The sequence below is a fragment of the Xenopus laevis genome, chromosome 5L, assembly GCF_017654675.1.
Source record: "Xenopus laevis strain J_2021 chromosome 5L, Xenopus_laevis_v10.1, whole genome shotgun sequence".
NCBI lineage: Eukaryota > Metazoa > Chordata > Amphibia > Anura > Pipidae > Xenopus > Xenopus laevis.
This window is the reverse complement of record NC_054379.1, coordinates 23,050,897-23,073,729: the sequence shown is the minus strand read 5'-3', so window position 1 is coordinate 23,073,729 and position 22,833 is coordinate 23,050,897. Positions and strand designations below refer to the sequence as shown.

Below are 22,833 nucleotides of genomic sequence, written 5' to 3'. Positions count from 1 at the left end.
GTGTGTGTGTGTCTGTGTGTGTGTCTGTGTATATTTTGTGTGTGTGTGTGTCTGTGTATATTGTGTGTGTGTGTGTCTGTGTATATTGTGTGTGTCTGTGTATATTGTGTGTGTGTGTGTCTGTGTATATTGTGTGTGTGTGTGTGTCTGTGTATATTGTGTGTGTGTGTGACTGTGTATATTGTGTGTGTGTGTGACTGTGTATATTGTGTGTGTGTGTGACTGTGTATATTGTGTGTGTCTGTGTGTGTGTGTGTCTGTGTATATTGTGTGTGTGTGTGACTGTGTATATTGTGTGTGTGTATATTGTGTGTGTGTTTAAACACTCTGTTAGTGAGAGAGTGTGAGGGTCTGGTGGGTTGTACAGCGGTTATGGGGGTTACTTGGGACCCTAAGGTCCCCCCTGTTACAGAGATTGTCTTATTATAATGTTATTCCTCATTCTCTGTGATTTTATCTGCATTTCTGCCACTAACCGCAGCGTCTGTGTGTCCTTTTATATTCACTGCACCTGACTCCTCCAACAATGTAGCAAGAGCCACTTCTCCTCCCTCTCTGTCAATCGGCTGCTTTCACCTGCATTGTTTCAGGAGTCGGAACCAGCACTGCACAGAAAATAATTAGGCAGACAGATAATTCTTATTTTACACGTGGAAACTTGCTGTGTTCATTACACCCGGACTGGTAATCTGTGGATTGTGGCAAATGCCTGAGGTGCTGCTTTAACCTTAGACATAGATTAGTTAGAGGCTTGGGCCTCTGTGTATTGAAATGCCAGGACCTATTTTGAATCCCTGTGCAGACTTGGTTTACGTCACTGCCATAAATACTACTCTTGTGAGGGTTTCCCACAGGCTTGTTTTATACCCAGTAATACTCACATACACTTACTATAGGGTTATTTATACTGTATTCTTTATTTTGTGTACCATCTGTAATCCATGTCTTGTTAGAAAGGAATCCACTCTATCTTCTAACATCATCAATGAGTCTCTCATTACTACCTCTTCCATAACCTGACTGCCTTTACAGTAAAAACCCCATTGATGTGCTGATGGTGATATCTCCTTTCCTCCCCACCATTGAATCTCTCATTTCCCCCTCTCTTAGTAGGGAATCCCATAACCTGACTGCCCTTACACTAAATAAACCCTTCTTATGCTGATGATAAGATCACCTTTCCTCCCCACCAATGAATCACTCATTTCCCCCTCTCTTGGTAGGGAATCCCATAACCTGACTGTCCTTACATTAAAGAACCCTTTCCTATGCTGACGGTGAAATCTCATTTCCTTCTCACTAATAAATCACTAATTTCCCCTTTCTTGGTAAGGACTCCCGTAACCTGACTTCGCTTACAGTAAAGTAACCCTTCCCATGATGATGGACAAACCTCCTTTCCTCCCCACCAATGATACAATTACATTCTGGCTATATATGTATTGGGAAGGCAAGTCCAGCCTGTGTCCTGATTTGACTTTGTTGTGTTTGCTGTACTTCCCCCCCCCCCCTCCCCTCAGCAGTTATGGGCAGTTACAAAGTCTTGGCTAAATTTTTTGGGGATCTTTTTTTATTTTTTTTGCAGCTCACTGGCAGAGGGACTGATGGGAAGTGATAGGGGTCTTGGATTGTAAGATCGCTGGGGTAGGGACTGATGGGGGTGATGTGTGATTTCTGTACAGTGCTGCAGAATATGTTGGTGCTATACAAATAAAGGATAGTAAGAGGGAAGCTATATATTACCTACAGAGAAGGAATGTTGTTGGTGCACACTAACTTATAATCTTCTACATCTGTTCCAATTTAATAAAAGTGATGACACTCATTTTTACCCTTTAAAGGGGATCTATCTTGAAACTGAAAATTTAACACGAGCTTCATCTTCACTTTCTAAATGCAATCAATTTCAAATTCTGTACCGTTTAAGAAATAATCAAGTTACTCTTCAGTATTTCATTCTCCACAACCTCCACAAATCTGTCTGGGTTTGAATGACAGGTCACTGTAATACGTATTTTAGGGGCTTCGTAGCTGAATAACGCAAATAACCAACTCCAGTGCAAACTCTAGCAGACACCCTGCACGCAGAGAACCCGGACTTCCATCAGAGCCGATTATTTTTAAATAGTGAGCACCCAGTTTAAGGGTGCAACCCCCCCCCCCCCCAAAGGATGTATTGGACCTAACTATCAATCAAAAACCGACCTTGCCTACTGCATGAAAACAAAGTGAACAGAGATAGGTTGCTCAGAGGGGGAAAGTGAAAAGTAACTTGATTATTCTGTCAGTCAAAAACTGACCACCTACTGCATGAAGACAGAGTGAAGAGAGATAGGTTGCTCAGAGGGGGGAAGTGATAAGTAACTTGATTATTTCATAAATGGTACAGAATTTTTAATTGATTATAATTAGAAAGTTTCTTATTTCAGCAAGATGAAACTTGTATTACATTTTCATGATAGATATCTTTTAAACCTTTCTTTTCTATCTCCAGTTAGCACTGTGCTGCCATGCTGGTTACTAACTGTATTGTTGTTCTCTGCTCAGAGCCGCTGAATCCTGCATCGTGAAGATGAGTAACAGCCACCCTTTGCATGCCTCCTCCTCCACTATCGGGGAGATTAACCACGTACACATTTTGTCGGAGAATGTGGGAGCTCTGATCAACGGCGAGGAGTACAGCGATGTGACATTTGTCGTAGAGAAGAAACGTTTTCCTGTGCACAGAGTGATTCTGGCTGCGAGGTGCCAGTATTTCCGGTACTGGGTCTTATCTGGATTTAATGATTATTTATGATTATTAATGATTATGCAGATAGTTATTTCCTTCCCAGTTATTCCTGTCTCTTCATTGTAGTTACCTTAAAGGATAAGTAAACCCTTAAAATAAGTGAATGTAAAATGGATGAGAGGGCTATTCTAAGCACTTTTGTGATTTACATTTATTATTTATTTTGTTTTTATTCCAAGATATTAAGGGATACATATACGGTTAATATAAATGAATTTTGTTATAACAACACCACCTGCTGGTCATTTTCCCACCATTCTGACCAGCAAGTAGTCAAGGAAGTTGTCAGGAAAAAGAAAGAGGCTGCTCTGATGTTCTTCTGCTTAGAAAAGGGGTCGAGAAAGGTTTCTAATATTTTCCCTAAGCAGAAGAACATCAGAGCAGCCTCTTTCTTTCTCATGACAACTTCCTTGACTACTTGGTGGTCAGACTGGTGGGGAAATGACCAGCAGGTGGCTCTGTTTTACATTCACTTATTATAAAGATTTACTTATCCTTTAAGCCTGCTCCTTATCCACCATATGCTCCTGAGGCGCTAAGGTTCAACTTTAAGTGTGTTATAAAATGTCCAATTCTAATCAACTTTTCAATTGGTCTTCATGATTTATTTTTTTATAGTTTTTGAATTATTTGCCTTCTTTTGATTCTTTCCAGCTTTCAAATGGGAGTCACCGATCCCCATCTAAAAACAAATGGTCTGTAAAGTTACATATTTATTTTTATTGCTCAACTTTCTATTCAGGCCCTCTCCTATTCATATTCCAGTCTCTTATTTAAATCAATGCATGGCTGCTAAGGTAATTTGAAACCTAGCAACCATATTTCTGAAATTGAAACTGGAGAGCAGCTGAATAAAAAAAACCAAAGAACTGAAAAACCACAAATGATAAAAAATGAAAACCAATTGCAAATCAATTGTTAGAGGAGAGCACTCAGAAGCAGTTTGTGCTGTGAAGATTTATTCAAAGACTACATATCACACAACATGTTTCGGGCCTTGCCCTTTCTCAAGTGTGCAAATTGTCTCAGAATATCACTTTTTACATCAAACTAAAAGTTCACTCAAATGTGAACTATCCCTTTAAGGAGACATATCGACAAAAGTATGGTGATTCTGCCCCCAAACTTCTCACTTCCAAACCAAGGCGATGATTATGAAGTTGCCCCTCCCTTTGCTGCTATAACAGCCTCTATTTTTCTGGCAAGGTTCAAACTAGATGTTGGATGCTGTGAGTTGCTTTCAGTTAGCCACAGGAGCCATGGTAAGGTTGGGCACTGCTGTTGGGGATCAGGCCTGGCTCACAATTGGGGTTCCCATGTATCAGACAGGGTTTTAGTTGGATTGAGGTCAAGGCTGTGTGCAGTCAGGTTCTTCCCATCTCAGCAAATACCTAGTTTTGTGAATGGGGTATTATTGTGCTGAAACAGGAACGGGCTTTCCCCAAACTGTTATACAAAGCAAGAAGTGCGGAATTGTCAGGAATATTATTGTATGATGTCGTGGCACCTGTGCTGGCAATAGTTGGCATGGAAAGAGTGTCCGCATAATCCACATACTGTTGGCCATATATTGGCCACTGATACTCAAGGGATTTCTAGTGACACTTGATTTAGTAGGCGTTTAGGGTGTGTCAGTCAGACCAATCCACTCACACCATTGCTTCCAAACAGCCAATTACACCAAGGAATATTGTCTTGCCATAGCTGGAATCACTGACACTAAACAAGACAGGATTCCTTTCATTCTCAGAATAACCACAATAAAACCACAAGCATTTCTAGCTTTATATAGTCCTGGAGTCCTCTGAGTAGCTGGGTGTCACCCTGACATGACTGGTTTGGTTGGAAGGGAAACCAGTTGCTGACATTTATGGCTATGGGTAGGCGCGTACCTTTAGTATAATTTAGGCAATGACATTCCCAAGACTTTTTAATTTTATTTATTTTAATTGTTTTTCTCTGTTGCTGTCAATAGTTAAATTGATCTGTGGTTGCTATGTGGATAGACCTTGATGAGAGAAAGACAAAGTAGGGAAATAGGAATTATTACCTCCCCTGTTTTATCCTAAATGAAATCTTTAAGTAGAACATATCCTTTCAATATCAGATACATTAGTAACATTCTCTGAGTTAGTGGCATTTACAGCCATGTTCCCCTTGATGTCTCTCATCAGCCATTCATTTTCTGTTAAAGAGCTCTGTTGTACGGGGGCATGAGGGAATCACAGCCTGAGGCAGAAATAACCTTGGAAGACACTACATCGGATGCCTTCTCCATGCTCATAAAATACATTTACACTGGACGTGCCACCCTGCGAGATGAGAAGGAAGAGGTGCTCCTTGACTTCCTAAGCTTGGCACATAAATATGGCTTCCCGGAGCTGGAGGACTCCACATCCGAGTACCTTTGCACCATCCTCAAGATTCAGAACGTGTGCATGATCTATGACGTGGCCAGTCTGTACTCTCTGTGCAAACTCACTGGTACCTGCTGCATGTTCATGGACCGGAACGCACAGGAAGTTCTTTCCAGCAATGGCTTCATGACTCTCTCCAGGGTAATTGTCACTTCCGTCACATGGCTTTGTCCTACTGATAATGAAGTCTGTCACTCACGGGCTGAGGGCTAGAGACACTTAATTGCTGGTTGTGTTTAAATGTTTTAGCATAGATTAAAGTAGGGATGCACCAAATCCAGGATTCGGTTCAGGATTGAGCCAGGATTCGGCCTTTTTCAGCAGGATTCGGATTTGGCCGAATCTTTCTGCTGAATCCGACTCCTAATTTGCATATGCAAATTAGGGGCAGAAGGAAAATCACATGACTTTTTGTCACAAAACAAGGAAGTAAAAAATGTTTTCCCCTTCACACCCCAGGGTTCGGATTTGTTTCGGTATTCGGCCGAATCTTTCTCGAAGGATCCAGAGGTTAGTCCGAATCCAAGATAGTGGATTCGGTGCATCCCTAGATTAAAGGAATACTGCCATGGTAAAACATGTTTTTTTTTTCACAACTCATCAGTTAATAATGCTGCTCCAGCAGAATTCCTGCGATTAAATCTGTTTCTCAAAAGAGCAAACAGATTTTTTTATATTTAATATTGAAATCTGACATGGGGCTAGACATATTGTCAGTTTCTCACCTGCCCCAGTCATGTGACTTTTGCTATGATAGATTTCAGTCACTCTTTACTGCTGTACTGCAAGTTGGAGTGATATCACCCCCTCCCCTTCCCCCCTCCCAAAAGAACAATGGGAAGGTAACCAGATAACAGCTTCCTAACACAAGATAACAGCTGCCTGGTAGATCTAAGAACAGCACTCGTATAAATCCAGGTCCCACTGAGACACATTCAGTTATGGTGAGTAGGAGAAGCAACAGCCTGGCAGAAAGCAGTTCCATCCTAAAGTGCTGGCCGTTTCTGAGAGCACATGACCAGGCAAAATGACCTGAGATGGCTGCCTACACACCAATATTACGAATAAAAAAAATACACTTGTTGGTTCAGGAATTACATTTTATATTGGAGAGAATTATTTGCAGTGTAAACAGTGTAATTTAGAAATAAAAATGACTCCATAAAATCATTACAGATTAAAGTCACACATTTTATTGGTCCCTTGGATCACAAGAGGTCCATCATGAACACCTGCCACTAGAGAACCACAGAACAAAGCAGTGCTTGTTTGATTTGGATTACTGTAGAATGTGTCTCTTCGTATGTTCATATGTCTCAGTTCTAACCTAGTGTCACTTTCTAAACTGGAGGCAGCGTTGTGGAGCAGCAATGAGGCTGTTTGTCCTTTACATGCTGCTGGGGAATCAGAGGTGATACCTGGGGCAATATCAGTTCATGACACGTCTATATTGCGCTGAACTTTAATTTATAGGATATATTTACAAGTTACACAATAGGCTGGAAATGAGTTTGTTTGCAAGCAGAAAGTATATCTGAGCAAATGCAGCATCTCTCTGTCCTTCCCTGTAGGGGGCACTCCTGGACATTGTACAACGAGATTCCTTTGCTGCACCTGAGAAGGACATCTTCCAGGCCCTGATGCGCTGGTGTAGGCACAACTTAAAGGAGATCCACAGTGAGATCATGGCAGCGGTACGCTTGCCCCTGATGAGCCTGACGGAGCTGCTGAATGTAGTCCGCCCCTCTGGGCTGCTCTCCCCAGATGCCATCTTGGATGCCATAAAAGTGCGCTCAGAAAGCAGGGACATGGATCTGAATTACAGGGGGATGCTAAGTAAGTACTATGGGATTTCACATATAACAACCAATGGCTGTGCTGTTATCTATATCAGGTGCAGCTGGTTTGTTTTTGCCTCTGTTATTGCAGTATAACAGCTAATAATCATTCTCCCCTCTCTTTTGTGTTTCTGCCTTTGTAATTGCAGTAAAAAAGCAACAACTAATAATGATTCTCCCCTCTCTATTGTGTTTCTGCCTCTGTTATTGCAGTAAAAAAGCAACTGCTAATAATGATTCTCCCCTCTGCTGGATCTATATTTCCTGCAGCAGTCTGTTTGTCTGTGGGGAGCAGATGTGCTGCCTGTAAAGCATAGCTCATTGTAATCACCTGGACCCAAACCCAATGATTTGCAGCATTATCAGTGCCCTTAGTCCTCGTTCACCGACAACATTTATCTTGTCTTCCCTCCTGTCCTGCCTTTAAAGGGGTTGTCCACTTTAAGTTAACTTTTAGTATATTATTAAATGGCTAATTCCAAGAATAAATTAAATTGGTCTTCGTTATTCATTTTTTATTTGTTTTTGAATTATTTGCCTCTTTCGTCTGTCTCTTTTCAGCTTTCAAATGGCTACAAATGTATTGTTATTGCTACTTTGTGTTACTCCTCATTCTTTTCAGACCTCTCCTATTCATATTCCAGCTTCTTATACAAATCAATGCATGGTTGTTATGGTCATTTGGACTTTAGCAACCAGATTGCTGTAACTGCAAACTGGAGAGCTGCTGATTAAAAATCTAAATAGCTCAAAGAACACAAATAATAAAAAATCATTTACAAATTGTCTCAGAATATCTAAAAGTTGATTTAAAGGTGAACGACCCCTTTAATTATTCGGCTAGTTTTCTTCCTGCCACTGTCACAGTAGGAATTCTGGGTGCTGCATTTTATGTTTCCAACACCCCTGAATATATCAGCTGTATATCTCTTACTTTATTGGACGCTTTTACGTTTATTTAAGGGATAGTATTGGGCTATACTCATGCTTCTTGCCCCTTGTCTATGTGGAGTATAAGGAACCCAGTACCATATTAATATTTACATGCTTAACCCTTCCCCTGACAGTTCCTGAGGAAAATCTTGCCACCATGAAGTACGGAGCACAGGTGGTTAAGGGAGAGCTAAGAGCAGCTCTTCTAGATGGTGACACGCAGAACTACGACCTGGATCATGGCTTTTCTCGGCACCCAATAGAAGATGACTGTCGCTCTGGGATCCAAGTGAAACTAGGGCAACCCTCTATCATTAATCACATCCGCCTGTTGCTCTGGGACCGAGACAGCAGGTATGTGCTAATTCAAATTATATCGTCAGTATTTATATGAAATGTACCCCATGTGATCCCAGTGCAGTATACCTCTTCTGTAAAAATCCCCCTCGTTCTGTAGCATTCTTGCACCATGGGATCAGGTTGAGTACTGCTGAGACTGAGTCCTGGACATTTTATAGGCTCTAAAGGGCATAAGCAGATTTCTGGACATTTTATGGGCTCTAAAGGGCATAGCAGATTCAAGATTGGGTACAAGAATGCAACGACTGAGAGGAATTTAAAAGAGCAGGCTGCCAAAAAATAATACCCTGTGGTTCCCTCTGCACCCTAGTATCTTCCCAGTAGGTCTGTGGTTGGTGCTGACAAAACAAACAGGCTAAATTAATTGTTATTCTCATTACCCTTGAATGCTACACACAGAGCTTAGACCTCCTCAGTCCTCTTAGGGAGAACCATGGCAAAAATACCATTCTCTGCCTTCAGCTGCTTCTGATTTCATTTACACAGGACATACACTGCCTGCGTCCAATACTTAGGGGCAGATTTATCAAGGGTCGGGTTTTCGAATTAGTTTGGTCAAAACTGTCAAATTCGACTACACAGATATTCCAATTCGATTCAATTTCTAAAAAAAATTTATATTTGATTTTCGAGATTTATCATACCCTTCCATAGTTATAGTTAAATCGAGTTGAAAAAAGACAAAGTCCATCAAGTTCAAGAGCTCGAATTCGACTATTCACCACCTAAAACCTGCCGAATTGCTGTTTAAGCCAATGGGAGACGTCCGGGGATGAATTTAGAGTTGTTTGCTGCCTTCCTAACGTTCGAGTTTTTTTCAGAGAAAAAAATTGAAATCGAGTCTTTAATTTCGAATCAAATTCAACTCAAGTTTTCATGTCGATTGAATTAATTTACATTCATTTTTTTTTCTTTTTTTTTTTTTATAAATAAATGTCGATTAATTGAATTTTGAATTTATGGGAGTTTAGGGGAGTTTTTAAAAAAACTCCCATGAATTCAAAATTCGACCCTTGATAAATCTGTCCCTTACAGTATCACATGGCACAGACATACACATCATATTGAGAGGAAAGGATACCAAATCACATTAGACCTCTCCGGCTGTTGCTGGTGCCACTTGCACTCACGGTGTTGCTCTCTTCTTCTTGCCTATAGATCTTACTCTTACTACATAGAGGTGTCAATGGATGAACTGGACTGGATTCGAGTCGTTGATCACTCACTGGTTCTATGCAGGTCGTGGCAGAAGCTTTTTTTCCAAGCTCGAGTTTGCAGGTAAGGAAGGTGCTTCTGTGTTGTAGGGTGCATCTGGTGCCCAGTGGGACACTGTTTTTATTAAAAAAAGGCCTTATTTGTAAAGTTTACAGGGTCCTAAGATGAATAAAGAGCAATTAGAGAAAGAACGTAGGCAGCACAGCTGGACCACCTGTTTTATTGGGAATTTGCACATCTCACTTAAGAATGAGCTTTTGTTCCTAAAATCATAGGCAAATCACACAAAGACAGTGCATCACTTTTAAAAGAGAACTAAACCCTAAAAATAAATATGGCTAAAAATGGCATATTTTATATACTGAACTCATTGCACCAGCCTAATGTTTCAGCGTCTCAATAGCAGCAATGATCTAGGACTTCAAACTTGTCACAGGGGGTCACCATCTTGGAAAGTGTCTGTGACACTCACATGCTCAGTAGGCTCTGAGCAGCTGTTGAGAAGCTAAGCTTAGGGGTAATCGCAAATTATAAAAACAGAAATGTGGTCTGTCTGTTATATAAGCTGATGCTACAGGGCTGATTATTAATTTCTGACGGTAGTTGCACTTGTTTCTGTGCTGCCATGTAGTAGTTATCTGTATTAATTACTAATCAGCCTTATATTGTGACATTTCTATTCTATGTGTACTGTATATTGTGAGTGGGTCCCTAAGCTCAGTAAGTGACAAGGGATGGGGAGCTACTGGGGCATCTTTGGAGATACAGATCTTTACTTCTAAAGGGCTGTGGTTGGCTTGGGCTGCTACAGAAGCCCCAAAACAACATTTCTAGCTACTTTAGTTAAGCTAGTTCTCATTTAAAGATGCAGCTTCTATTTAAGGGAAAGGTAACAAGGTAAAAATTCAATTGAAAATAAAATAAAACAAAACATGCAATGAGAAAAAACTATATGCCTATTTATACCTACATATTGTAAGGGGCTGCCTCATTCATCCATTTAACTTCATGTCTAAGTAGCTTATTAAATATACCACCCCTCTTGGGTCTCATTTATATTGTGGTTCCTGCTACACATATAGATAGCTTCAATTTCGTCATTATTTGCTAGAGTAATCGGTTAGGGAGCGAGGAGGGGGCCTGGGGTTTGGAGCAAGGGTTTCAGTAATGCCGTAAAGGTAGCAAAATTAATGAACCATTTAATGTCATCTGACCAGATAAATCATCGATGTTTCGGCCATAATTTATAATAGTTGAGATATATTTTCACTTCCAAAAATATATGTGTATTTCCACCTAACCTACTATAGGTTGGAAAATGTTGGGGCAAATTTGTCACCAATTATTGTGCCACAGAAATAACTCAAGTTTGTATTTTTGGTCAAAAATTAAAACATTGTCAGGAAATATTCTGTACAAATTGATAAGATTTATATCATAAGTGCTGAAATTACAGAGGGAAAAAAATAGAGTAAAATCCTAAATTTGTGGGATACAGGGATATATGGGACAACAGTAACTGAAGCTACATGGTCCAGCTGTGCCGGTATTTTCTTCTGGGGATCCAAATAAAGTGTGGGGCAGTTTTAATATCCAAGAGTTGTTTTAGAGTTATGTGTCTCATTTATATTGTGCAGTAGGAATGGCATTATTGTGTTATAGGGAATAATTGGGGAGCACTATAAATACCTGGGACCGGTCCTGAAGGTTCGTCATATCTTTTTAATCAAACAATAACTTGTTTGGGAAGTTGATTTGCTGTTGCAAATTCATATAACTGAAATCTAATGTGAGATACTGTACAGTGCTGCCTATATAAATGCTCATATACATACAAAATTAACAATGTTGGGACATAACAAGTAATTCTGTGATTCATATGAACACTTTTATGTGATGATTTGACCCAAACTGCTTTTTTGTTTGTTTTGTTTTCTACAGTTTCTAATTCTTAGAATTCTGTCTCTGTGGTTATTGTATTAATTGTAGCAATATTTGTTATTTTCTGCTCAGTCACCTGCCTTCATGTATTCTGCTAGTCCACCAATAGATGGCGTGCGCTAAAGCACTCTTCTGTTGTTCAGCATTTTTCCTGAGGCTTGGGCTACAGACTGGTATTTGCCCATTTACAAATGGAGAGCTGAATATAACATAGGGGCTGTGTGCTGATAAATACCCCTGTGGTGCCCATTCACAGTGCAGAGTCATTTGTGGTACATTGTCTCAATGCGGTATATTTATCAAAGAGTGAAGTTAGAGATCGCCACAGAGATCTGCCTTGCTCCATTAATTTCTATGGGATTTTTAAAAGAGTATTTATCAATGTGTGAAAGTTCATCCTTTGATAAATACGCCTTTAAAAACCCCATATAAATGAATGGATAGAGGCGGTATTTCACTCTAGCAGAGTGTGTCTCTTCACTCTCTGATAAATATACCCCATTCTCTCTTTACCTGCAGCTAAATATTGCTGTTCTGACAATGGGGCTCATTTATAAACAGTGGGCAAACTTGCGCCTGGGCAGTAACCCATAGCAACAAATAAGTGATGAGCTTTTTTGAGTCAGCTGCAGTTTAAGCACTGAAAGCAATCATCTGAACCCGAATACTAATTTGCATGCGCAAATTAGGGGTTGGAAGGGGATAACATTTTTTTCTTTTAAAAGTCACGCGATTTCTCTCCCCTTCCCTAATTTGCATATGCAAATTAGGATTCGGTTTGGCCGGGGTGTGGAATTCAGCCAAATCCTGCTGAAAAAGGCCCAATCCTGTCTGAATCCCAAACCAAATCCTGGATTCGGTGCATCCCTACTGTTTATAAATGAGCCCCAATGTGTACTATCTGTCAGTCTCTTGCTATTCTTTGCTACTTTGTTTCAATAGTCAGACCTAGCAGTGCAGAGGCCACAGACCTGTGCAGAAAGCATGCATGGTATTGTGAGAATTGGAGGAAAGCTGGCTCCTGCTACATTGTATCCGTTATATAAATGTGTATGGGAAAGTTGCTTTGAATTAAACAGGGCAGCAATGTTTCCTAGCACTGTGGACAGCACTGTGAGTGTGTACAAGCCATTCAATCCTGTCATGCAGATCTGTTATTTGTACCTCTCGCCTCTCTGTGTCTGTGCTGATCACAGGGCTGGATGAGATGAGGGTATTTGCAGACAGGGCTCCTCTAGATTTTTATGCAGCTTTATTCTATGTAATGAGGTTTCTGAGCTCACATCTATCGGATTTGACTCCAGCACTGGGCAAACTAGTTTGTCACTGGGAATAAGCGACTGCAGAAGAAACCACTTGGTGTCGCTGTTGCTCTGTTCATCTAATGGCTGCAGCCCCCCTGCTTCTATGCAATAGAAATGGTTTGTTTTAACCCCTTTATCTGTCTCCCAATGCTTTGGAAGAAGCAGTACTTGTTGGATGCAGGGCACACAGTGCCATTGAGCAGTGATTTCCAACTGCCAGGATGCACCTGAGGCCCACCAACAGTACAGGAGGTTATTTACCCCTTATCTATCAATTGGTAATTAGTCCACTTATTATTAATTGTAATTAGTCCGCTTATTAACAGCAGAACTGCCCCAGGAGTAGTGCTTCCCTGTGTGATGCCCCTTATTGGATGATTGGGAGGAAATGTTAATGTTCCTGTATAAGGGTAGGGTTACAGGATTTTTCGGCACGATCCGACGCGCTGCGCAAACACACAGGCGTCAAATCGGATGCGACGGAAATAAGGTAAGTGAATACATTGTCAGATGGTGTCGCAGCGTTGATCCGACACAAAACGACTGTCGGATGCAGATGCTGTGTCTGCCTCAGACAGTCGTGTCGCTTTGGATCAACGCTGCGACTTCATCCGACATTTGTATATCTTACCTTATTTCCGTCGCATCCGATTTGACGCCTGCGTTTTGCGCAGTGTGTCGGATCCCCCCCGAAAACACCCGTGTAGTCCTACCCTAATTCACTGCAGGGAATGGAAATGTACTCTGACAATTCTCCCCATGGAATTGCCCTACCCTATATATTTATTGTTCGGGTGCTGGCTTAGGGCTCTTACACATTGCCGTTTTTACCTGTGCTCCCCTGCATTCTAGTTTAATGCGTTCAGCCGCAGGGGAGCGCAGGAGTAGACGCACTGAATTATTTTCAATGGGGAGGTACTCACACAGACGCATGTAAGCCCCGAACACAAGTTGGGACGCAGCATGTTGCATTTTACCTGCGTTCAGTGTTTACATGCGTCTGTGTGAGTACAGCCCCATTGAAAACACAATTAACACACACACACACACAATTAATATTCACACATGCACACACTTACCCTTAGCTGTATTGCTGGCAGAACAACACTCTCTGCTGTGTTGGCACCAGGTTGGCATGAGTCACATTGTACCAGAGAGGGGAGCAGCTGTTGTGAGTGATTAGATTTGCTTTGCAGATTGGGCACAGTAATGGGATCTCTCATTTCCATGCCAATCACTTTTATTGCCTGTCCCTGACACTTGCCCTCAGCACTTGCCCTTTAATCCATATTTAAATATCTCTGTTGCTCCAATCTGCTGCCAAAATAAATGCTCTTCTCTCTTTGTATCTAGCCTGGAACAGACTTCAAGTAAGTGCCCTGTACCTTGTTGGCATAAAAATGGGCATTTACACCCGCAGCTGTTTTTAGTGAGACGAGTGAAAGTTCAGTAATACATCGTAACAGCTCCACTGTACTGGGCTGGCGCCAATAGGATAATATTGTTTAGGAGAAGGGATCCTGTGGTACCCTGGCACTGTATTAACCCTAGATTAACCCTAGTCACCCCCACAATATGGTTATTGGTCTGACAGGGTTCCCCTTTCTCCAGCTATCTGTTATAGGTTTGATTGACTGGGATTGTAGGGTTGTACAAAAATGGGCACACAGTAGCCATCATAGATTGTATGAATCATTGGGGATGTTAGCTCTCTAAGCTTGGGTACTCCTAAATCATTTCTGGGGTCCCTTGCTTCTGGGTTATTCATTTGTTTCTTTTTGCCATCCCATGATTCACATAAGCCTTATCATACCCCTGACAGCTGGAGGGGCTGCTGGGAGTTGCAGTTGGGTAACAGCTGGAGTAGCCACAAGCAGCAGGTTGGCGCAATTCACTTCCTGGTCCTATAACCTGAAATTAGATTTATTTATTGGATTTATTTTTTTCTGAGCAAGAAGAGAATCTCCTGATTTCTTCCCGCGCTTCACATGTCCACTGGCATTCGCCCCTTTCCCCTCTCCATCACTGCCCGCATGACTCTTGCATTGCAGCAGCTGTTTACATTTTGTACTCTGTGGGGGAGCGCTGTCTCACTGATTGCTCATTAATAGAGTCGCTCCCACCTGTGCCGGGGGTTTACCTTTTTATATTTTACTGCTGGATATACAGTCCTATTGCTTAGATTTACTAGGGAGCTGGGGGGGGGTGACACTGCAGGGCCATTTTATTGCAAGGTTGGTTAAATATATAGTAAACTATTATTTTATTTATCATTTAAAGTTAAAAAGAATATAAACTTGTGACTTTCTTAAAGGGCATGTAAAGGCAAAAAAAATAAAATCCCATTTTTACTTTCTTTAATGAAAAAGAAACCTATCTCCAATATACATTAATTAAAAAATATACATTAATTAAAAAATGTGTACCATGTGTAAGAAACTCGACCGTATGCAGTGAAATTCACACTTCGTTTTACTTGCTCTGACAGTTCCTAACTGCTGTGCAGGGAAACAATCATACTTTCAAACGACAGGGGAGAGCCCCCCACCTTACTTCCCAGAACTCGAGCAGCTTTGTTTGTTTCCCTGTAACAACTGTGTAGATTTGTATCCACAGACCCAGTGCAGTCTGTATATTCTGATTATTAATCAGTCTTGCTTTTATCGGCTTCAGGCAGATATTATTTGACCTCTGCTGTTTTGATCATTTATGACGATCCCTAAGCTTAACCTCCCAACTGAAGCCCAGACCGCACTGAGCATGTGCGTAGTCTTGGTATTGCAAAGATGTTTAACAAAGTTACAAGATGACAGCCACCTGCGCCAACTTTAAAAGCATGAATCATTTGTTTAATTAGGCTTCTGGTGCAGAAAGTTCATGTTTATATTTAGTATACAAAATACAGCATTTCTAGCCTTATTCTGTTTTAGACTTTAGTTGCCCTTTAAGCTTGTAATGGGAAGAGAATGTACAGGGAATGAAAACCAAGCGAATAAAGATGATAGAAGATCTTTACAAGGAAAGGCTGCCGAAATTCTATTTTAACACTTATCTCACCGTTGTATCTAAGGGGCCAAATACACATCATGGTGCCTCATTTTATAAGAAAATATGTTCTCATATAAACGCCATTGTCCTCCAGCCCAACTTTACCTACCACCTGCCCCTTGGCATAGCAAATCTCGCCCCAGCCACCCATGCAGTTAATGTAGCATTGATTCCTACCCTTCCTTTCTAAAAGAATTTATCTGTGAGGGGCCCCCTTTTGTTTGGGGGCAGGTCAGTGGCCCTGCTTGTGCCCCCCTAGGAGACTTGTGGTATTGAATGAGGTAGCGTGAATTCTGGCATTATGTGCCCCTGGGTAACTTGTATAGTAAGGTCAGTTCATTGTCAAGGAAAGGAAAAACAGCAGGAGGGTGGAGAGTGCAGGGTACAAATGTGGCCTTTAATGTTCCTTCTGTGCCAACTCAGCAAAAGGAATCTCCGCAAAACCGGGAATAAGGAAATCTGGATTTTTTTTTGGGTAGAAAGCCCCTCATTCTTCCCTGAGGGGTTGGAGGTATTACCATGAGCCTGTACAATTTTTCCTCTATGACAAGCTGCTTCTCTTCCTTTATTCCTGCTCGACTCCCTCTGTGTGTGACGTGTAGATGTGGCTCCTGCCTGTAGCCCCAGGAAGCTCAGTAAGTGCCCCACAAAAGACTTTCCCAGGCTGTTCCTACTATACCTTGAGTTTCCAGCTCAATTCAGGTCATTGTGTCAGTGTGAGGCCAGGGATTTAACAGCTTTATCTCTAGAACATTTGCCTTGTTATACACTACACATTCTATCTCGGCTCTCATGCTTCCTCTGGCCCTTGGAGAACCTCACTCAGAAACATTATAGCTACTGTTCAAGTAGGCAAGGTGGTTCTGAGAGTAAGTTAGTTGTATGTGGGATGTATGCACCCTGCAGTTGTACAGCGCTGCCAGGTATGTTGGTGCTTTCTATATACTGTGCTATTAAAGGCATTGGCCACTAGGGGTGCTGTGTGAGTGCAGATGGCCAATCCGAAATACTTTCATTTGTTGTCATTTGGTGCAACTGATATGTGCCCCTCCCACACAGCCATGGTTATGGCACACCTACCAACCTCACTCCTGATTATTTCCAGTTCACTTGCCATAGAGCCCCATCTCTGATCAAACATGTGCCACTGTTCAAACAGTGATCAAACACTGTGTGCATCATCATACACCCAAAACTTCTCCTTCCTCCAGATCTTTCTCTTTTGGGACACTGGTCCCCTTATATATTTATATATAGTGACCATGTCCTCCTTAACTGTCTCCTCTCCAGTGTAACCAATCCAAACTTGGCCAGCCTTTCCCCATAACTGATTCCTTCCATTCCCTTTATCAGCTTAGTTGCTCTTCTCTGTACTTTCTCTATTTCATTACTGCCCTTTATATATTTATACATAGTGATCATAGTCTCCTCTCCAGTTAGGGTTGCCACCTTTTCTGGAAAAAAATACCGGCCTTCCTATATATTTATCTTTTTTCCCTATTAATAATATTGGGATCAACCATAATTTTTACCAGCCAGGCCAGTAAAATACCGGCCAGGCCAGTAAAATACCGGCCAGGTGGCAACCATATCTCCAGTGTAACCAATCCCAACTTGGCCAGCCATTCCCCATAACTGATCCCTTTCATTCCCTTTACAAGCTTATTTGCTCTTCTCTGTACTTTCTTTAATTACTGCCCCTTATATATTTATATATAGTGATCATATCCCTCCCTTAAAGGGCACCAGTTGGGTAAAAATGTTATCCCCAACCAAAGGTGTGGGCCTGGAACATTGCAGGGATCCTCTTTGTATCGCTTCACACATGGAAGGACTAATGCCCCCTGGAACAGCCACTCTGCAGAATGATGGCTATTATAAAATAGATGGCACCCATAGCAGCATCAGGCATTGCGAGCCTCATTTCCTTACCCTTTAAATGCATCCTGTGCATTACAGGAATCTCTGCATACTGTCAGGCGGAGAAATATCTCCTGTCACCCCCCAGACCAGAACTGACAGTGAGACCTTTAGTTTTCCCACTAATGGCAAAGATATTATGAGGGATATTTCTGTAGCTGTAGTGCAAAAACAGTCATTGTGCTCCATCAGGCAAGGCTGTGTTTGTTTGCTGAGAAGTAATGAAAGGACTGTGAGGGTCGAACTCTACTGAACCGTGGAAAGAACGTGTGCCGGCTCTGGGGGGGGGACAAGACCCAGTGCAACCTCTTGTTCTCATAAACCTCTAATTCTGTTTCTTTACTGAAATGGCTACAGACTCTGCTATACTGAGATGAGTAGAAAGGAGGCTACCGGCAGATACAATAGACAAGTCCAAGAAAGGGTTTGGATGCCTTTACAGGCTAGTGAGAAGCAACAAATGACCCTAGCAACAATGCATTGATATGAATAAGAGATAAGAATATGAATAAGAGAGGCCCTGAATAGAAAGATGTGCAATAAAAAGTAGCAAAACTATGTTTGTAGCCTTACAGAGCATTTGTTTTGAGATGGGGTCAGTGACACCCATTTGGAAGCTGGAAAGAGTCAGAAGAAGAAGGCAAATTATTCAAAAACTATAAAAAAGAAAAAATGAAGGCCAATTGAAAATTTGCGTAGAATTAGCCATTCGATAACATGCTAAGCTGAACCACCCCTTTACATCCCTGCATCGGTTAATGACGCCACACTCTGGATGGAGCAGGAATGTGGAATCAGTAGCAGAAAAGCTGGAAGTAGAGATGGGGGAGACTGATGGACCCAATGTTATGAGTTTGACTGTGACACAGGCCCATGTGCTAAATTGCTAAACTCAATCACCCGGTGCCGCTCATATATCCGCGCCGCTCCATAATGAGCAGGACCCACCGCCATTCTTCATAATTTATTGGATTTCTCTAAACGCTTAAACAGTTTGTCCGTCGCCGGTACTTAATCTCCATTAAAGTCTCCTCGTTTGCTTGATTTGCACGACGCGTGCGTCTTCGATAGACTCGGCCACCGCAAACAAATAACAATCTCCAACCTTCTCTGCCACTTACATCTTTAATGGGATTCAAAAAGAATTACTAATGCTTCAGGGGAAACTTTCCACTCATATCCGGACTTAATTAGGTTTTTTTTCCCCCGGCCGTGTTTTTTAAGGGATTGTATGGCTGTTAATGATTTACAGAGAGGTGGAGTTTCTCATTGTTCAATTTGAGTTGGAGACACACATACACCCCTCCCTCTCCCTTAGGATTCCAGTTCAACCCACATGGGTTTTTTGGGCCGAGGTCAGGTTTATTCTTCTTCTTATTGGTGTGTTAAAGTGGTTGTTCACCTTTGGGTTAACTTTTAGTATGATGCAGAGGTTGATATTCTGACACAATTTGCAATTGGTTTTATTTTTTTATTATTTGTGGTATTTCAGTTATTTAGCTTTTTATTCAGCAGTTCTCCAGTTTGCAGTTTCAGCAATCTGGTGGCTAGGGTCTGAATTACCCTAGCAACCATGCATTGATTTGACTAAGAGACTGGAATATGAATAGGAGAGGACCTAAATAGAAAGATGAACGATACAAAGTAGCAATAACAATACATTTGTAGATTTATAGAGCATTTGTTTTTTTGATGGGGTCAGTGACCCCCATTTGAAAGCTAGAAAGAATCAGAAGAAAAGGCAAATAATTCAAAAACTATAAAAAAAATATATTATAAAGACCAGTTTAAAAGTTGCTTAGATTTGGCCATTCTATAACATACTAAACTTAAACCTAATGGTAAACCACCCCTTTAAGCAGATTATTCCAACCAGTAACCATCTGCTATCCATGGTACAATCAATTGGACAGCTTTAGTTTGGGTAATTTAAAGGAGAACTAAAGCCTAAAAGCATGCTGTATTTTCATACTGTACTTACAGCACCAGCCCAGAGGTTCAGCAACCCTATAACAGTAATGGTCAGGGACTTCATAGTTGCCTCCAGCAGCTCCCCAATCTTGAATCATTGTTAGGCATATTTTTCGTGTCAGTGGCACTGCACATGCTCAGTGAATTCTGGGCTGCTGGGGAGGATGTAGTTTAGGGGTCAGGGACATCATCCAGCAGAAAGTGAGGTTCATCTGCCATAGAAGCTGATACTGCAGGGCTGATTACTGATCAGTTGTGATGCAGACTGCATTGATTTTTATGCTGCAGTGTAATGTGAATCTGCCTTCCATTTTAACTTTTATATTGTGGGTCCCTAAGAGCATGTGAATCAGCAGAAAAGATGGGAACTACTGGGCGCTTATTCCCTGGCACAGATCTTTTCTGCTAAAGGGCTGTTTCTTTGTTGATCCTGATTCTTTGTTGATCTTTAGTTCTTCCGTTACTGCAGTTGGTTTCTCCGGTGCCAGGGGAGAGTTATTGTGCCTTATATCCCCAACTCTGGCTGATCTGACTGTGCTGACTTTCTCTAAAGCCAATTAACCAAGTTATTTGGCGCTGCCCTTCCTTCATTACCAGCCTCTCTACCCGCGACCGCATGATAATTGACCACTTGAAAGTTTCCCACGCCGCTTTGCAACTTTGCAAGTTTCCCTCATTAATTAATGGGACTGTGGGCCAGGAAGCCTGCGGGGAATATAACAGTTCAGCAATAAGATGTTCCTCTCGTTAGCGGCCATATTGGTGGATCTGCCAGGAACATTCCTTAGCTCTTGTGTGGACAGGCTGTCATTGGCTGCAATGCCTGAAGTGCCGTTCATTAATTCCTTAATTTGCTGACTTTTCCTCTTCTTGAACTTCTCTACTTATTCACCTTCCCATACTCGCTACTAATTAATATCTGCGCCAGCGACGCCAGGAGTGAAACACAAACGGGTCCCAGTGTTACTGCTGTAAGTGGCAAAGGTTTATCAACAGATAATTAAAGGATACTTAAAATCACAAATAATACTTTACTGAATAAAATAAAATGCAATTCTTAAGCAACTTCCTGGTGGAAAGCAGCACCTGTCCCTTCCTGCACTGCTGCTCCTGACTGAAAGGGGTGCCTGTCCCTTCCTGCACTGCTGCTCCTGACTGAAAGGGGTGCCTGTCCCTTCTTGCACTGCTGCTCCTGACTGAAAGGGGTGCCTGTCCCTTCCTGCACTGCTGCTCCTGACTGAAAGGGGTGCCTGTCCCTTCCTGCACTGCTGCTCCTGACTGAAAGTGGCACCTATCCCTTCCTGCACTGCTGCTCCTGACTGAAAGTGGCACCTATCCCTTCCTGCACTGCTGCTCCTGACTGAAAGTGGCGCCTATCCCTTCCTGCACTGCTGCTCCTGACTGAAAGTGGCGCCTATCCCTTCCTGCACTGCTGCTCCTGACTGAAAGTGGTGCCTGTCCCTTCCTGCACTGCTGCTCTTTATTGAAAGGGGTGCGGTCCTGCATTGCTGCTCCTGACTGAAGGTGGCGCCTGTCCCTTCCTGCACTGCTGCTCTTGACTGAAAGGGATGCATGTTCCTTACTGCACAGCTGTTTCTGACTGATAGTGGCTCCTGTCCCTTCCTGCACGGCTGCTCCTGACTGATAGTGGCATCTTTCCCCTGCTGCACTGCTGCTCCTTGTAATCTTTAGCAGATTTTTCAACATATTTTAGAAAATGATTTTGTTATTTGCAAAGAGAGAATCCAGTGAAATCCCTGAGCTCGGTTCCATTTATTTGAAGTGTGGTGTCGGTGCGGCTGTCAGATGGAATGGCTTTACCAAAGTTAATTGTTAAGATTGAGAGGATTGGCGCAGAACAACATGGAGATCTCTCAGCGGGGAGGCTGCTTTCCTATAGTCCCGTGTAAGAGACAAACAATTGTTTGGTTTGTTTGAAAAGCTGCTTCAATTGATGCCTTTACCCTCAGATCTGAGCTGTCTTTTCTGATTATGAGAGGGAGGATGAGCATGTAGCTAGCAAATGGAGGGGGGGGTCTTAAATCTCTCCAGCGAGGGAAAGCTGTCCAAATTGCTTTGTACTTACAAAGGATCCAAAGCTGTTTCACACATCCAAGTGATTTGCTCCCCTTAAACTTCCATGAAAATATGCAACTACTGCACTAGTCATAGGGGCTTTCGCCTTACCAGTCTAGTGCGGACCCCTGACCCAAGAATTTTATGTCTGACCTCTACTACAGGCATTTGGTCTTCAGAAGGAATAATGTGTTAGATCCACTGGGGCACGGACATGTGTGAATGATGTATATGTCTGCTCTATATAAATCCTAATCATAAGCACTAACCCCAAATCTCCATCTAACTGGCCTTCAGGCTGGGACCCCTTAACTCATAACAGTGTTACCCCAATGTTTTATCTGTAACAGGCACCCTGCTATAGCTTCATGGATACCCAGGGCACAGATAAGCACTCACCCCAAATCTCCCCCTAACTGGACTTCAGGCTGGGCCCCATTAGCTCATAACAAGGTTACAGATATATAGAAAGGTTGGGGTAACAGTCACCCTGCTATAGCTTCAGGGGTACCCAGGGCACAAATAGCACCCCAAAATTTTGAACATGAAATATATTGGTTTTGTAACACTGTAACAGTGATCTACCCCACAGAAGCCCATAGCAGGAGGAGATATATATATATATATATATATATATATATATATATATATATATATATGTATATGGGGCTGCTTGCTCAATGTCACGAGACAGACTGGGAGACTATATGGGATATGGAGCAGAAATTCTTTATCCAGGACTCCCTGTGTCATTAAAGGTGCCAAGAGGCACATCTTTACTTCAATTTCTTCCCTCTGAGGTGGCACATGCTTCACGACCTCCGGCTACCGCTCTAATCAATAACTGACTTCGCTGCTTATCATGAGCACTCAGCACATTGTGGCATCACCCCGTCATCATCCTTCTCCAAAAATACCTCCTGCCCAACTAGGATTTGCTCCTTCACGTCTGAATGTAAAGTCAAAGTGAATAAGCGCCTGGAGCAAGCGGCATTTAAACACTGAAAGGTGCCTCATAG

The 22,833-nt window shown here is 42.0% G+C and overlaps 1 protein-coding gene across 2 annotated transcripts in view; it reads left to right on the top strand.

Moving 5' to 3' along the window:
* Window positions 1–22,833, top strand: part of btbd9.L (BTB (POZ) domain containing 9 L homeolog) — a 78,365-nt gene that overhangs the window by 1,124 nt on the left and 54,408 nt on the right. For both annotated transcript variants that reach the window (XM_018262064.2, NM_001095433.1), the window contains exons 2-6: window positions 2,548–2,760; window positions 4,986–5,349; window positions 6,780–7,044; window positions 8,114–8,333; window positions 9,498–9,617. In XM_018262064.2, the coding sequence (XP_018117553.1) occupies window positions 2,548–2,760; window positions 4,986–5,349; window positions 6,780–7,044; window positions 8,114–8,333; window positions 9,498–9,617 (1,182 nt within the window). The remainder of the gene's footprint in view (window positions 1–2,547; window positions 2,761–4,985; window positions 5,350–6,779; window positions 7,045–8,113; window positions 8,334–9,497; window positions 9,618–22,833) is intronic.